At 44.1% G+C, this 17,782-nt stretch overlaps 1 protein-coding gene across 1 annotated transcript in view; it reads right to left on the bottom strand.

Annotated features, from left to right (window-relative positions):
* Positions 1–16,734, bottom strand: part of B3GAT2 (beta-1,3-glucuronyltransferase 2) — a 35,897-nt gene extending 19,163 nt beyond the window's left edge. The window contains exon 1 of the mRNA XM_054978462.1: positions 16,171–16,734. Within this exon, the coding sequence (XP_054834437.1) occupies positions 16,171–16,734 (564 nt within the window). The remainder of the gene's footprint in view (positions 1–16,170) is intronic.
* Positions 16,735–17,782: the final 1,048 nt, after the last annotated feature.

Genomic DNA, 17,782 nt, shown 5'->3' on the forward strand with positions numbered 1-17,782 from the left:
AGAGATAGCCTGTCTACAAAGTTTCTCCATCACGCTGTCTCCAAGTGCACTGCTTAAGTTTTTCTTACAAAAACGAATAGCGGCCATTCAATGTCATGGGGGAAATAAATTGGAAATCATTAGGTGGTACAAAGCTGTAAGGAAGTTGCCAGTTTAGGTCAGGGTTTTACTAAAAATGGCTAGACTTTGGTTCAGTGGTGTAAGTGTTCGCAGGCCCGGGTTCAGGCTTAGCTTTAAAATGTGCAGACTTATCTGATTCTAACACCTGCACACCAGTCTCTGTTCCCTAGAGATTTGACCTTGAGACTGGCTCTCAGAGTTTCAATCTACATTCCCCAGCTTTCACATAACTGGAAACGCTAATTAGTAGCTGGACCCTGATTGGCTCTTGGTTGGCAGGGTGATGGCTGAAGTACTAAAAGATGGCTTCCCAGCTCACCCAGTTCCCTTCTCTATCATTCTTTCACCATCATCTGAGAGAGAAGCTACAGGCTCCATGCTCCTTGGCGCTTCAGCATGCCTCATGCAGCATGACATGGGAGAGGACATACATGATAAACAAAGTGGTGAGAAACAACCAGCTATTCAGAGATGCAAGTTAACAAGCTTTATAAGCTTTAGAGAGGCAGAGTTTAGCTAGCGACAGAGAGGTTGTTTTGGCTGTTGCCTGAATTTGAGTGCTTTATGTTCAGCAACACTGTTAATCAATCAACTAAAGTTTTATTTAAGCCTGTGCCTAGATTCATGAGTTGTACATGGGTACAACCTCAGAGAGAACCCAGAGACTGAAAAGTCTCACAAGACAGGCGGACAGGAGCCTTCCTTCTGGCTGAGGTCTGGAGCGGCAGTAGTCAGCGCCCAGAAATAGGAGTTGGGGTTCCTGGTTCATGCAAAACCTTACACCTTGTGACCCCCCACCATTAAGAATCAAGCCTGTTTCGTTCTGCACTACCCCACCCCAGGTTCTTTACCTTGGTCATATTATATGACCGAGTGTAGTAAAATGATTTTTATATACTCATTCATATGTACTGGAAGAGGGGAAAACAGTGTTGTAAGCTACTTTGGGTTCCCACTGAGTAGGGTATAAATATCTAAATAAAATACTGACAATCAAGTAACAGTATTGCTGTAAGTGTTCATTTAGGGTTGCTAAAATGAACAAAATTTGGCTTTGCAACTATAGTCATTGGGGCATCATAAAAGATTACAGGATCACCCACGCAAGCCTCTTGTACTCGACAAAATGCAAGAATTCAAGCATTCATGCAAACCTCACTCATATATTATTTAAGCTTTCCTTTTAAACCAGTTTGGTACAGTTGCCCCGATACAGCTTTGCAAAACAAAACAAAAAGAAGGATATTATGTATATAAACACACATCTATACATGTACTCAATGTTCTCTTAATTAATTGAAAATAAAAGGCCTATATAGCTTCAGAGAGCTGGTTTTACTTTAAAAATAGTATACAGAACCAGTAAAAACATTATTCTATTAGACCACAATATACATCTGGAAAACATAAAATATGTATATGCAAATGAAAAGCCATGTGCAAGCCAATAATTAACACTTTCATTATTATAAACCATCTAGAATATACTGTAAGAATTTTATTACAGGATATCCCTTGAATCATTGGAGGAAACTGTTGCATCAGGGAAATTAACTTGATTACAAATTAGTATTACTAGTGCTGGCATTTTAGGGATGAAATTCCCTTCCCCCCCCCCCCAAACACTTGCAAGAGTCTAATTCTGATAAGGGTTGTGGCATGGGGGAAGAAGCTCAAATGCCTGCGGTCCATAGCAAATCTATTTGAAATCTGTGATATTTCTAAAATAAAGTAGATTAAAGGTATTTCTGTAATCATGAGCCAAAGACCACCAATTCTTTGCCTAACAGATCATTAGACTTTCACCGTCCCCTCTGCTGGGTTTTTATTGCTCTCTCCCACCCTATTTTCTATGGTGCTCTTCCTGATAGTTTGCTACCAGTAGTGTTTGAAGCATTGTAGACTCTTAATGTCAATTACTATTTTCTTTGGAGTCCACCTCCATTCAAAAAGATCCATAACATCAAAACAGTGCTCAGCACTAGAGATGTGTGCTCCGATATATCTAGTCCAAAACTATATTTAAAAAAACACCCTATCAATATTTTGGGGGGTATATTTGGGATCCAAATATATACTTGAGAATTGCTGTAATACCATTATCCTGAACCCAAATATTCCCAGAAATATTCAGGAATATCTAGGATCCATGGTTTAAAGCTCCATACTTGTCCTCTCCCCTTTACAGGTTTTCCAAGCAATGTGAAGGCGGGGAGGGGGGGGAGGGGAGGCAGCTCTCACAAGCAAAAAGGATCGCACATTAGGGGGAGCTCTAGCTGTATTCCCAACAGCATGATTCTCTCAGAAATTTAATTTCAAATTCTTTCTGACCAAAGAAGACAGAAGCAGGTCTGGGCTGCAGATTGACCCCATTACAGTGTAAGATCTCTTGGAGTATGCCTTTGGCTGCTTTGATCTGTCTACCTCAGATAATTCTGGAAGTGGTTTGATAATTTTATATCTTTTAAAATTATTTTTTCAAGTTTTCCTCTTTTTTAAAAAAGGGGGTTTGGGCCTAGCGGATTGTAGAGGTGGTGTTAGGGAAGGACCAGCTTTAGTTATCTTTCTGGTACCTTTTAAACCTTTTCTTTGGTCTTGGAACTTCTGGTTGCAGGGTGGTGGACTGGTGATGTTCAGAATTTAGGCCCTGGGTTCTGCTGGGATTCTGTGGTTTGACATTGGTTTTGTGGGGCTTGTTGGTTCAGTTGACATTGGGAAGTTTTTAGCAAGTAGTTGCTTTGTTTGCTCTTGTGTGTTTGGCTATTCTTTGCCCTGGAGAAAGCATGGAATTCCCACCCCCCTTCCAAGGTAACAAGGGAGGGTGGCTGGGAGCGCCTTGTTCAGGAGCCCCCAGAACTAGACCCCATAATCCAATCTACTTGAAACTTGGGGGTTCTTTAGTGGACAGGCAACACCAGCTCTGAAGCAATTTCAGTGCAACTTGTTTGAAAACCAGTCATTCCAGCCCTGCCCTTCCCCCCAGATAATGGACCCAAATAATTTAACAATCCCAGAAAAAAAAACCCTCCAGTCCAGGTACCAAATTGGTACTTGGGGCCTGAATACTAATAAGTATGCCTTCCCCCAAATCCAGATCCGAGATACACCAAATTTTGTTTCTGGTGCACATCCCTATGCAGCACAGATCCCCTTCTTCAGATTCATTTGTAATTCAGGCTATGCCACTCCTTGGACATCTGCTTAAATCTCTGCAACTCCATAGTCCGCATCAGTCCCCCGGAAGTCTTTTTAAAAAACTCCCTGAAGTGCTGTCAATTGGGAATCTGACTGCAGTAGCAGTGGTATGGGAGGGAAACGTCAAGTCATTCTTAAACTTAAATCCCACCCCCACAACTTTCCAATCTGCAAGGATAAAAATAAATCTTCATCTCTCCCCCTCTCCATTACTGTGAAAGGGTTAAGAGCAGTCACTATTCCTCCAATCAGATACTCATTCTCCAGCATTAGAGTTTAAATACACACACACAACCTACCAGCTGATCATTTATCTCCCAACAACTCATCTAATTCACCCCCAAAGAAAAAAGTGCACTGCTGAGTCCCCTAGCCTCTTTAAAAGACAATATTATTTTATCTACATTTATAGGCTGCTTTGCCACCCAAAGAGGGTCTCCAAAGCAGTAAACAACAGACATTAAAACATATAAAACATGCCCCAGGTTTGCAGAAAAATCGGAATTTTTTTTTAAAGGGATGGTTAAAGAAATCTCAAAATGATAAAAGGAACACCTGTAGCTTTAAGCAGATGATCTCAGTGGCTGTTGCTAAGCAACCATAACCAGTATCCCAGGCTTGGTTTCTGTCAGGAAAAGGCAGGGGCCAGGGCCCTTTCCAGGGCTGTTTTGGCCTTTACAGGAGGACTCATTGGGGCCTGGCCCAGCAGCAACCACCTCCTGACAAACAAAAGCCAATGTAGTGTAGCAGTTAGAGTTTCAGAGTAGGAGACCCAGGTTTGAATCTGAACTCTACTGGCAACCCTACTCTCAGGGTTGTTGTGTGAATAATATGGAGCCAAGGAGAACAATGTAAGCTGCTTTCGGTCCCCACTGTGGCAAAAGGTAGTATATAAATGAAGTAAAGGAATACATATTGATGAAGATGGGGACAGATAACAAGTAAGATGTTTAGTCGGTTTGAAGGAGAGATGAATGTAGGGAAAGGTGAGCATATAGAGGCTGCCAGGAGGAGGGAGAGAGGAAATAGTTGTGGGGAAGAAGATACAGGAAAAGAACCCCCAGTGAAGAATCCTCAGGTCCGGTTCAGCTGACACATTACTATGCCGTTGGGGGAAGGCTGCCTGGAGTGGAAGGGGAAAAGGTAAAGACAGAGGGGTCAGGCAATGGTGGATGGAAAGGATAGAAGGAAGCAGGAAAAGGGGGAGATGCTATGGAGGGACAAGGAAGGAAAAGAGGACATAGTGGGGGAAGGGGAAATGAGATGTCCCCCGCAAGTCCTTGCAGGTCCCCACTTGTATATATAATAGCGAACCAGGAGATAGTGGGCACTGGGCAGGGTCTGGTGTTCTTGGGGCATCACATCATAGTAGCTCTTTGCTTCCCATCTCTCCAACTGTTAAAAGTGGCATAAAAGGACAAAAGTTACTTTTTAGAACTTTTAAAGCAGCTTCATGCTACTATAGGCAGAGCCACCACCCCCCACTCCAGCATGTACTTAACATGCACAAAAGATGCTGCTGCTTCTGACACCAATACCAGGATTATCTGAATATGTAAAAAAAAAGTTTCCACCCAAGTGGATACCATATTTAAATGCAAATAATGTTTGGCCTCTTGCAGGGGGGGGGCGGTGTCTGTCACTGCACTTGCATTATGTACAAACTTAATGTTACAATGAATCACATGGGTTGAAGATTTTCACACGTATGCAAACTGCCATGGCAGCAACTGCAGAGACAGCAGCGCTCATGTGCTCACAGATGTAGGGTGGAAGGTGGGCTGTCTTAATATGTTTTTATTGCTGTATTTATATGACTGCTAGCAGAGTTTTAATTGTTTTTATTATATGTATTTATATGTTGTTAATCTGCTCTGAGCCCGCATGCGGGGAGAACAGATTACAAATTAAATTAATTAATTGATTAAATAAATAAATAAATTGAAAGGGCTGGGGGTCTAGGAGGGCAGAACGCTACCCACAATGATGAAACCCCTTCTATTTGCCTGGCACATGTAAATCTATCTTGCACAAAAATCCACATAAGTGCCTAAACTATACAGTTATTACTACCCTACTTGCTTACACATCAAGACACTAAATATTTCATGCACAATCCCACGCCCCTCTGCATTTCACACAAAAACAGCTGGCTGCTGAGGATATGAGAGTCTCCACTAAGTTTCTCTCCTTCAAATATTTCCCCCTAGATTTCACTAAAAAGCTCTGGAACGGTAATTGGTAATCCGTCATACCATTTGGGCTCCCATCTGTAGATTACTTGCAAAGGATTGCCTCTCCAATCCTGTGGGAGCTGGTATTATAACATTTTGGCACAGACTCAAAAGCACAACAGAAGGCTTTGTGCCTTCTGCTATGGCCACAGGTTCCTAACAGAGCTGCTAGGGTTGGAAACCAAAAGAATCTCTCGATCTTGATCAATTCTGTGTGAATCAAGAATATTGCAAGGTGGGAATTATGTCCACTCTACTGAACTGGCCACTAGGGAAATACCAGTGCCATTTATAATAATGTACTACCAGGTATGTATTAGGTGCAAGGATGATTTATCAAGCATTCAAAGAACATCTTGGAGACCATTTAACACAAAAAGGCAAAGAATTTGGGGGTGAAATCTCACTTCAAATATAATCCAAAGTCTACTCTAAGAACTGTTTCTCTATCAGTGATCATAAAAACAGGCCACATTACTGAAAACAAGTACTTCGGAGAAACAAAATACCTAGCAATTCATACTAAAGGTATCTTGAATGTTTTAAGTACACATTTACAGAACACAGTCATATTATTTACATTCTTTACCCACCCCTAAACTCTCCCTTTCACTCATATTTTTCCAGAAGCAAATGACAGAATGAATGGGTACATAAATCAAGTAGAAAAATCATGAGGCGCTAATATTAAGTGCAAAACATATAAAGGCAGCAATTGAAATTAAGATTGCTTCATAATATATTTAGAAATCCAAATTGATATAATGATTAGTTTTGAACTAGACACTAGAAACCTCATTGGGTAACCTTATGCCAGCCATGCTCTCTCAATGAGATCTACCTCATAGGACTGGACAGAATAGAATAGAGGAGGGGGATTAATGTATAGTGCCCTGAGCTCCAAAATACAGCTATGACAAGCTGATTCTATGTACAAGATAATTATTCACTCTTGGCAGTACCCCATCTCTTCACCTCTGCATCTTCAGGGCTTCTATTGACAGAAATGTCCACGTAAGGAGAGAGACATAGGTGGGCACAACAGCTTCATTTTGCAAAGATAGACATTATTAAGATAATTAAGACTCGGGTATGTATAAAACTAAAATTTGGCATCATTGGTATTCAAAGTGAAGAGTTTCATGCAAAACTGTTCCAGGAACATGAATCCACTGAACTTCTTGAATTCTTTACTAACTCCAATGTAAACATTAAACAAGGAAAGCCACCACTAGGTCAGAAGTCCCAAATGGTTCTCCGTAGGTATAGTTTTTAAAAAATGGGTCCAGCTTCAGTCCCTATCCTCTCTGGCACCTACTGATCAGTGTACAGAATTCCAGACTCCCCTCCTCTCCTCTCTGCATCAACAGTTCTCTTGCAAGAGCTGCACACTCCTAAAGGAACAGTTTGTCTTGACTGGGCCACTGAATTGCATCTGGAACTTAACTAAATTACTCGAGACGTCAGTATTTATTCTATGTAGTACTGTTATTTAGAAGAGATTGAAATAAAAGAGTACTGCGTTCCCCTTCATTGGTTTCCATCAGGAAATTATACAACGCTCATCAGGAGCTATAATATTACAATAGCCTATCCTCTATTTCAAGCATAGGATGACAAAAGTCCCATCAAGAATGACCTTTGGTGTTGGAGATGATAGCATGTTACAAGTGGAGAAAAGTCTGTTGAATTTAAGGCAGCAAAGCCACAAGATCTTACTCAATCCCATTTATCTCACTGGGACTTTCTCCTGCAAGCATAAGATTGAAATGCAAGGCTTGGAAACTCCTGCCTCAACTACCGAAGTCCATGCTGAAATAAAAGTTGTTATTCTTTAAGGTGTAGGCTTGTCATGTGCCCGCTGATGGCAGACAAACTCCCAGCAATTTGCCTCTTAAATAGCCATCCGCAGGCAGCCCAGACAAATGGACCCACACGTGACATCACTTCCAGTTATACCAGAAGGGATGGTAAGAACTGGCCCTGGCAAGAAGTGTGCACTCCTGCACACAGCGTAACGATGTGTAGCCGAGAGAAACATCATTGCACAGAAGTACACAAATGCAGCAACAAACAACAGTAAGTACCCCCCGTGACCTCTCAACAGTTGCCAGGAGACCTGGCAACCCTATTAAGGTTGTTTTTTTAAGCTATGGGGCTATGTTCCTGGAACTGGTAACCACTGCTCAATTATACTCATTTCAATTTTATTTTAAATAGCAGCAAAATAGTATCTAAAGATTACCTGGGTTTTGTACGCAACATCATTTTCCACTGCTACAGGAAAAGGGGACAAAGCAGAGGTTATAATGACTTCAGGTAAAAACCTCAATAAAGATGATCAAATAAAAAGGTATTTGGCCCTACCACTGCTTTATTTTGGTTGGGTGTGAAAAATACTGGATTCAGTTATTTCACTTATTTTGAGGAATAATTTCTTTCCATTATATTGCAGCTTTAATACACTGGCCCAGCTTTTAAAATAATAAAAGCCCATTTTAAAGTTTATGGATTGATTTTTATTATACAATTATTTTAATACATAGAATTCATACTCTTCCTGTAGCAATAGAAGATAACATTGTGGGCAGTAAGCACAAATATCACCTTTATATTGCTATTTTTAATGTAATGAGTTGGATGAGCATGAGTTAACTTTTAATGTAAGCATTTACAAGCATAACAGCCCAATTGTGCACGTTTACTCAGGAGAAAGTCCCACTGAGTTAATGGGATTAAGTCAGCATGCAGGGGATTTGGGCCTTAAAGTTGTTATCCAATAGACAATTCTCCACTTGCCTCGATACCCTAGAACTGCAGATATACTTGCTGTTCTGTGACATCAGAGCTTGAGCCCAACATGTGTTTCCCCTTGGGCACTTCAGCATTCTAAGCACCTCACCTGTCTGTCTAGTTCCTTTTTATTCCACCATCCCTCCAAGGACTTCAGAACAGTATATATGGTTCTTCCCCCATTTTATAACAACAACACTTTAAGGTGTGTTACACTGAAAGAGAACAACTGGCCCAAGGTTATCCTGGGACCTTTCATGGCTGCACACCTTTTTTTAGTTATTTAAAAGCACTTGTTATTTCTGCTCAGGGACTAGACGATGAACACTGAACACTTTGGGCATGATCTCTGTGGGGTATGACCTATATTAATCAGCAACCAACTAACCCAAACCAGGATGCACTTAGACAAGGGCTGAAGAGCCCCAAAACATCAATGGCTGCCATTAAATTGTAGCACAGGAAGGAAGATACTCATTGAGTTAATAAAAAAAACACTCTACAGCTGGAGGTCGAAGACCCTGTCAGGCCCCACCATCTGCAATCCCATTGCTTAATATAGTTGTATCATTGAATCAACAGCAGAGCTGCTAATATTGAAGCTAAGAGTAGATGCATAGTAGGATGTTTGCTGTCCTTTGTGCTGGCACTATATCTTATTATGACAGCACTTTCATGCTGGTTTTGTAGTAGAACTCAAGAGACATGCCATTAGCTTTCCCAGCGTCAGAATTAGATCTCTACCAATACCAAGACACAACTTGGATACCCTTTTCCATTTCAAACTTTGCTGCTGAAGAAATTGGGAACAATATGAAGGATTCCAATATTCCATACTGATTCCATATTTGTCAGCTGGGTCGAATCCACATTCACTCATTACCCGCATGTTTATCGCATATCTTCCGTTTGCCTCCAATCCACGATTTTTTCCTCTTCGTTCACATTCTTGCTTCCAATCCGTCTTTCTTGCGCGTCCCTCCGGTCACACGGCCGCTCGAAAACCGCTTTTTTGGGCGGGACCTTTTTTTCCCGCCCATTTTTTTAAAAAAATTTTGAGCGCACTTTTCCGTTATTTCGATCTTGCCTTATAAAGAAACACCATTGAAGATAATGATGCCTCTCTTTCCCCCACTGACAGCACTGATGGCTCTCTCCCGTTTCTTTTTTGGAAATTTGGAAGCATGTGGGAAGCTTTTGTGGGCATTTCCTATGCAGGACAGTTCAGTGCCTGAATTTTACTGAAGTTTCACTTCCTTGGAGTGTCATTATTTTGATATTTCATAATTTCGATATTACAGTAATATAAAATAAAAAAAATAAAAAACAGTTAAAAAGGAAGTTTCGCGAGTCCGTTCTGAGGGTGGATTCACCCCAAAATGATTTTTCAAATTACCTGATTTGATTCAGAAACAGCATAATCAATAAATCCAATGCTATGAAGTCAAAAACAGTCTTTTGCAGACTACGGAGCACTTGCAAGTTGAATCAGCCAATAGGAACTCTCGGAACGGCTGGAGAGACAGGAAGGGGGGTGGTTTTTTAAAAAACCGCGTAAATTGTGCATTGGACCGTTCACGGCCACCGTGAAACTCCCGTTGAAAACCTGTGACCACATATTCGGGAGAAACGCGAATGAAATGCGTCTGTTTAATGAGGTAATGTGACCGGCACTCGGGATTGCGTGGGGAATGCGGGGAACATGCGACTTAGAAGGAGTAATGTGGATTCGACCCTGGTCTTCTTCTGAGTATGTTCCATGTAACTTATCTTCTGATGGAGAAAGATACCGGGTGAGTTTTCCAAAACTCTCTTACAAAGCCCTACCTCAATTTTGTCTGCCCTACAGAAACTGAATTCTTCTTTCTAAACAAGACATAGAAAGACAAGACTTCCTAAGACTAATCTACAGCATTATACTGCATCAACAAATTGCATCTTCCCAGTCCAGGTATTTTCTCACCCCAGAGGGAGATAAGTGGGGACAGGGGGCAGGCTTAACCAGCCCCTCCTCTCCTCCAGCCCTCTATTCAAGGTCTGTGTTCACTCTTATTGTCAAGCAATGCTCTTGGCAGGGAAAGAGAATGGTAGTGCCTCATATCATGAGCAATATCCAAAGTAATAAACTCAAATATAATGTCTGTGATGCCTCAGTTTACGATATTCATTAGAACAATCATGTTCTTTTTTTTTCAAATTAACCTGTTATAAATGTATTTATGTTATTGTAGTTTGCCCTACCTGTTCTCAAACAGCAGGTTCAACTTATATAAGGCTGTTTACAAATGCAAGGATTGATACAGAACACTTAAATTGACAGTCACCATGGCAACCATTCAACAGCAATTCAGAAACTGATCATCAGTACAATATATTAATTTTGGAGGAAACAGCTTTGTGGTATTTTCTGAACAGCTCTAATACTCACTTTTGCCATGACTCCCCAATATGATTCCAAGGTCCATATGAACTATGAGCACATTTGAAGTTAACAGCTGTTTTTCAAAAGTGTAAATAATAAAACTTCAAAGCTGACTTCAAAATCCCCAGAACATAATTTTTTCTGTTTGTACAACTCCATTCATAATAATATTAGTTATACTCAGCAATGTAGGTGTATTCTTATCAAGGGACTATTTCACACACACACAAATACACATACTTAATTGTACTACACTATTTTTCTCATTGCAGATCTGGGGGGAAATAATATAAACATTTGATCCTGGCAGTTGGAATTTATAATTTTTTTTTAAGGTCCAAGCAGAGCTGGTCCCTTAACACGTCTGCCAGCTTCCAGGAATTTGGAATGTTTTATCCATTCCTCCCCTTTTTGTTCTCAAAGTTGGAGTCCGGCCACCCAAATGAGCTAGGACAACAATCCTACAGACATAGTGAGGCAAAGAAGAAAGTGGCAACCAACTCATGGCAACCCCTTCCATGGAGTGTTCCAGGTACGAGATCAGAACGTGTGGCTTGCCCTTGCCTTCTTCACTGTATTCACTGTATTAACTCCAGTCCTCCTTGGTAGTCTCCCATCCAAGTACTGACCACGGCCAACCCTACTTAGCTCCCAAGCCCTGATGAGCATGTGCCAAACTGGACTAATCTCGAAGTAAATACAGAATTGTATTGGACATAGTTGCACCCTTTTTCTGTGGTTTGATTGGCAGGCAAAAAGTTAAATCAGCCCTTCTCATCAATCCACTGAATGCAATCAGATATGTAGACCATGGGCCATACATTCACGTTAACTAATAGATCTGGAACAAGAGGAGGCGATCAATGAGATAAGCCCCTATTTTTGGAAGCTCTATCTTTCCCAATCTTATCTTACTTACATTTCACGAGCACTTAAGAGCTTATGTATCATTTCAGTGACATTACTTGAACTGCTCAGATGCAAACATTACTGTATGTCAATATAATGCATCTCCATTATGTTTTAATTGATGTGGAGTACTGTAGCATTTTTATTCAAGTAGATACTTCACTGGAGGTTGTTGTCATTCTGGATATCCAGCATGGGTTGGACTCAGATGAGAACTTGGCTTTCTGAAAAACTGTTCTCTTATATAAAAAGCTGCTTTCTGTCCCTTATGGTGACTGATGGAAGCAAAGGCACCAACATGGTCAGAGTATTAGACTAAGATCTGGGAGACCCAGGATCAAATGCCTACACTGCCACAGAAGCTCACCGGGTGACCACTACTCACAGTGTAGTGATTGTGAGGATAAAACAGAGCAGGGGAGAATGTTGTATGCTGCTTTGGGCCCCCACTGTGGAGAAAAGCAGGGTATAAATATCAGAATAAATAATAAGACTTGGGACAAAAGACCGTGCAGTGGATGGAAGTAGACAGAGAAAAATTATATAACGATATAAATAGAAGAAATAAAACACGTAATTAATAATGGACACAAAACCAGTTTATGCAAAGCTGCTGATTTTCCTATCCTGCCAGTCACAAAACTTGGATATTTTAAAAAGCTAGCCCTGAATTATCATTCATGTTTAAGAAAAACAGAGGGTGTACTCAAGGCCAAACACACCCCCATACTGCTCACATGTAATACAGGCCACCCACTTGCAACACAAGGAAAACTCCTTTAGCTATTCACAAAATTTAGCAACAGCGATGCATAGGATATATTTGGTAAGAGGGCAATCTCACCCATGCAACTCGGGAAATGCAGCAACTTCTGTTCAAAGGTATATAGCCAACCAACTAAAAAAGGGTAGAAACTGAATATAAGAGTTTTTTAAATATATATATATATCTCCTACCTATACTGTTTGACCCATATAATCTCCACACTTGAAATGGTTCTTAAATCAGAGCTCCTCTTGGCTCAAGGAATCAGCAGCTAGAATTGTGACTGGGAGGCTGGGGGCAAAAGCACTAAACATCAATTTTCTTTCGCCTGCCATTAATCGAGTTTCATGAGAGAAATTATGGCTGGATTTCTGCCCCACGTGATGTGCTTGGAGGTTAGCCTCTTTTCACATGGGGCAAAAAGGCAGTGCAGCTTTTGTAAACTGATCTAGATCTGCAGGGGGGAGAGAAGGAAGGGAGATTGAACAGGATGTCAAATCAGAAATCATTATTATTTCCCAGGTTTTCACTCATATAGATTCGAATCAATGGTTGAATGAAACAGCATCTTTCTCCAGCTCTTTATACCGAGGACGTAAAATGTGCTTGAGGCATTCTCAAAGAATTTCAGCAGGTTCTTAAGGTGCCAGATCAATACAGAGAAACAGGTGATCTTTTATACCCTCTTATACAAAACCCACCTACCCTTTTCTCAGAACAGTTCCATCCATCAATAGCAGCGCTAGAAACCAATCGCCTCCTGAGGTTGGAGACTTTCCTCCTTCCTTGTCATGCAAATATGCCAAGCTTCCCAGCATGCTCTTTGATGGAAACAGGAATCTATTCAAAGCAAACCGCTCTTCCCACACCAAAGCACAGTGAAGGCACAGAACAGAGAGAGAGAGAGAGAGAATGTGTGTGTTTTCTCTAATTCTCTAACTTTTCAAGTTTAACCCTGCAATTTACATTCTGAAAAGGATTTCAGTTGTACTTATTTTATTAAGTGTCAGATTTTTTAAAAAAAGAAGAATAGCCAACAATTGACAAAACCCAATCTGGGTATATATCTTCTTGCTTGAAGTTACTCAGCAGTGACCTCAACTGGCATAGTCTGACTATGCTGGCTCTAGCTGCAGTTAATTTTTCCTGTCCTGATTAATTATTGCTTTCATTTATGTGAGTTATTTCAGTTTTAAAAGAATAGAATCCTGCCTTGACAAGGTTTTTTTTTTATTAACCTCAGCACTGCTTTAGGGAACGGGGTAGCTTTTCAAGCGACTCCCTCCATTGAAGTAAAACTCCACCAGCTTTCAGTTCAAATAGAAAGCGCAGTTGAAATAATTACAGCCAAGAAGATGAATGCCTGAGCTCTCTCAATACGGAAGAGCTACGCACAGCAGAAAATACATAGCAGAAAATAAACCACAGCAACAGAACAACTAAAACTCCTTCTTTTCAGTCACTTCCCATAAAAGTTCCACTGGATGAGGCTGCCACGTAAGGAGAGGAAGAGAGATTCTTCTGAATGATGTGAAGGAGGGGGGAGGTTTAGACCAACACCTGCCAGCAGCATATTGAAAGAGACCCGAACACATTTTAAATCTAAACACACACCAGCAGGGCTGAGCAGGCTTTCCGAAACGACCCTCTCTTCAGGGACTCAATGTGTTCTGCATCTTTCCGCAGTGCCTTGGCTTTAATCTATTGATTCTTAATGCGCCTGGCCTAGTTGCAAAACAGAGAGAAATCGGTTGTACGTGACAACACAGACGCCTGCCCCTATCTAGGGTCACCAAACCATAAATGTCAATTCCACTGAATTCTGTGGAGCCAAGATATTCTCCTGTAGGGGAATGGAAAGATTATATTCTATTGAGCTGTGAGTGTTCTGGAAGAAAGGGAAATCCTTTATAACAGAGGATGTTTATCCCAATATGCAGCTAGCAAGACATCCTTTACCTGAATGCTGATTTCAGAGTCTCTGCACAGCATTCAAGCTTACACACTTCCTTTCTTTTCCCTTTTACCAACGTTACACTTGTATGCCTTACTGAAGAGACACACTTATGTGCAAAATGCTCCATCCTGCCAGTGGGGAAATCAAAAAGAAAGCTGGCAAATGGGTCTCCTGCTCCCCACCACCCCCTCTCCATGAATTCTCCAATAACTCTTACTGGAAATAGGGAGAAGGAAGAAAGCTTGTTTTTGCTCAAAAGCCTGGAGAGTTTTCTGTATCACATATCCGAGATACTCGACAGAGTGTTCAGTCACTTATATAAACATCCCCCCCCCGCCCCGCCTTTGCTCCAAAGAGTGGGCAATTATGAGAAAAGGGATTACAGCCAAGCAAAGGAAGAGTTCCTTGTTTGTGATAACAGCTCCCCTATCCACAGTAAACAGCTGACGGTACCAGATGGGATCCTTTTGGTCCTTTCTTTAGTCTTAGATAGACTGTTCAACATGGCCTTTAAAATGTGGGTTTATTATGAGAACTTTTGGCAAACCACTTTGGGACGATAAAGTGGGATATACTTTTTAAAAATAAAATGAACTAAGCTTTGAAATGCTGGTATTAACTTCAAAGCTTCAGGAAACCTCTGTAAGAATATATGAAAAAACCTTGACAGCTAAGGGATGTATGCATGTGTGCAGTAATATAGGGAGAGTTTTTTGAAGGAAAAATGAAGTAAGAAATAAAACAGCAAATCCTTGGATAATCCATGGCTGCATTTAAACTTTCAGAGTCTTTGCAGCAAAAAAAAGTCTGAGAAGATTGTATCTTGGCTTCCACACATGGGTGGACTGAAGAAGGACCTGCAGCTACCCTATGTACTCGAAAGGAAGACAATCCTTAATGTAAGGCAACCCCCTTAAAATGTTATACACACAGACAATTGTTGAATGTAACTGTAACTTAAATATGTAATGCAACCCCTTTTTTTATGGTGCACTTGTGAAAAAATCTAGTCTTGTATTTCAGTAAATACCGTAATATTTACATCTAGAAATCAATTCTCTGGAAACTTTTGCTTCTACTTGTAAAAGCAAAGGTTTCCAGAGAATTGATTTCCAGACTTGTAAAATTGCAGGAAGTATTACTTAGAGGAAGGAGAAGGGCACTTCGCAGATTTTAAAACACATTTGCTCAATTACTGTTTCAGAGACCGGAAAGTTGGCAGGGAAACTCTGGCTCAACTTTAGCCCCGTCTACCACAACACAAGCCCGGAGAAAATACGCTCCACACGATGTACTTGAAAAAACATTCGAAAACATGCCGGGCAGGAGCCGGCGAAATGCAAGCAGGGTACCCCCCAGGGCGCAAGCTTGCCCGCGGAGAGAGCCTGAGGGCGGAGGCGAGAGCTGGGCAGCCCCGCCAGCTGGGGAAGGGTGCGGTGCGGTGCGAGCAGCCGAGGAGGTGTGGAGAGCGAGCTGGTAGTCCCGGCTATTCCGGCCCGTCGCAACCACGCGCTGGTGCAGCAGGGCGAAAGCGAGCGCGGCCGAAGGTCTCAAGCAAAGCTACGGGCAGGGAAACAGCCTGCGCTTACGCGAGTTCTCACGCTCCCTGCCGTGGAAAGTAAGTTGCCCCAACCTAAACGGGGACTCGTTTTGGGGCAGCACGCAGAGCGAAGCCTGGCCTCGGCGCTCATTTGAGGGAAAAGGCTGTGCCTGCGCTGAGCGGAGTCGAAAGGGGCCCCCCCGTGCTCGCTCTCCCTCCCCTCCTTGGCACTACCTCCTGGAAGAGTTCCAGACTGTAGGTGTTGTCGTCGTCCGCGAAGAAGAGCACACCGGGCTGCGGGGCGGGCGCGTGCAGGTGCCGCTGGCGAATCCAGGCCAGGCCGGCGTTGCGCTGCTCCGTGGCCCTGGGCAGTCCGGGCCGCTTGTAGCGAGGCGGCGTGGGCACGTGCAAGTGAGTGCAGGGCGGGCCGGCTGCGGTGAGTCCCGCCACGAAACGGCTGACCAGCTCGGTGCGCACCGCCGAGTCCTCCACCAGGATCCAGTGCAAACGCGCCACCTGCCGGAAGGTGTTGGCCAGCCGCGTGAGCTCGGCTTTCTGCACCGGCCGGCTGTAAGTCGGCGTGATGGCATAGATGATGGGCAGCAGGGGCTGCTGCGGCTCGGCCTCCCGCCGCCGGGGCGCCCCCTCGTGCTGCTGCGGCTGCTGGGCGTGGGGCCGCCGGGCGAGCAGGGCCGCCGGAGGGGGCGCCCGGCGGCCGCTGTCCGCGTCCAGCATGATGATCACCAGCAGCGCCCAAGGCAGCAGCACCAAGAAGCGGCTCAGGAGCAGCGATTTCATGCTGGGGCTCCCGCCGCGCCCGCTCCCAGCCTCGCCGGCCGGGGCGCCACCGCTGCAGCCCTCACAACAGCGGCAGTGGCAGCGGGCGTTCGGGCTGCTGGCGCCGGCGGCGGCGCCTCCTCCGCCCCGGAGATTCAGCCTGCGCTCCCCTCGCCATGGAGCGGGCGGCAGGGCGCACGGAGAAACGCCCGGCTTCCTGGCGCTGGGGAGCTCGGCGCAGCGCAGCCGGAGCGGCACCCGGCGAGGAGGGGAAGGGAACAGCCGCCTTGGCCCCCGCAGCCCGGGGTAGAGCGGCGGCGGAGGGTGGGGCTCGGGGCGCCGCTTGGGGGGCGAAGGCGAGGAGACCGGAATTTTGGGAGCCTGCCGAGGCAAGAGGCCAGTGACCCCTCGGGGGTTGGGGAGACCCGTCTTTCCGAGGCGGCGCAGCGGCTGGAGAGGAACGTCCAGCCGGCTGGCGTCGGAGGGAAGTCGCGCTGCAAACGGGGACCCTCTCCGCGGCTGCCGCTTCTCTGCGCCTTCTGCCTCTTAGCAAAGGGGCTGGGGGCTGCGATTCCCCGCTCCCCTCTTTTATTCCGCACAACGCCGCTGCTTCCCGCTAGTCGCCTTCCCTTGGAACATCGCTTCCCTTTTATCCTTCTCCGGCCCCGAAGCAGCGGGACCAGGGGGGCGGGGGTGTCCTGAACTCTTCCCGGTGCTTCCTCCGAAGTCCTGCGTCCAAGAGAGCGGCGGTTCTGGCCCTGGCCGTTCTTGGGGGTGCTGGCGGGCGCGATCGGGGCGGACAGTCTCTGGGAAAAGAAAGATCCAGCAAGAGGGAGCCTCTTCGCGGCAGGCTGCTTCCCTGGGCGCTTATGGTGCTGGTGTGTGTGTGTTGGGGAGGAGAGGGAGGGATCCCCTCAGGGCTGATGGGGCGGGGGAGCGCGGATGCCTTTTTTTTTTTTTTGGAAGTAGCGGAGAGGAGAGGAGATGCTCCCACTGCTCTCGGCTGGTTCTTTTCTCCACACTGCAGGTCTCTTTCGAGAATAGGCAGAACAGGTTCACGTGCTTAAAA

This window comes from Eublepharis macularius, chromosome 1 (genome assembly GCF_028583425.1).
Source record: "Eublepharis macularius isolate TG4126 chromosome 1, MPM_Emac_v1.0, whole genome shotgun sequence".
NCBI classification, from domain to species: Eukaryota; Metazoa; Chordata; class Lepidosauria; order Squamata; family Eublepharidae; genus Eublepharis; species Eublepharis macularius.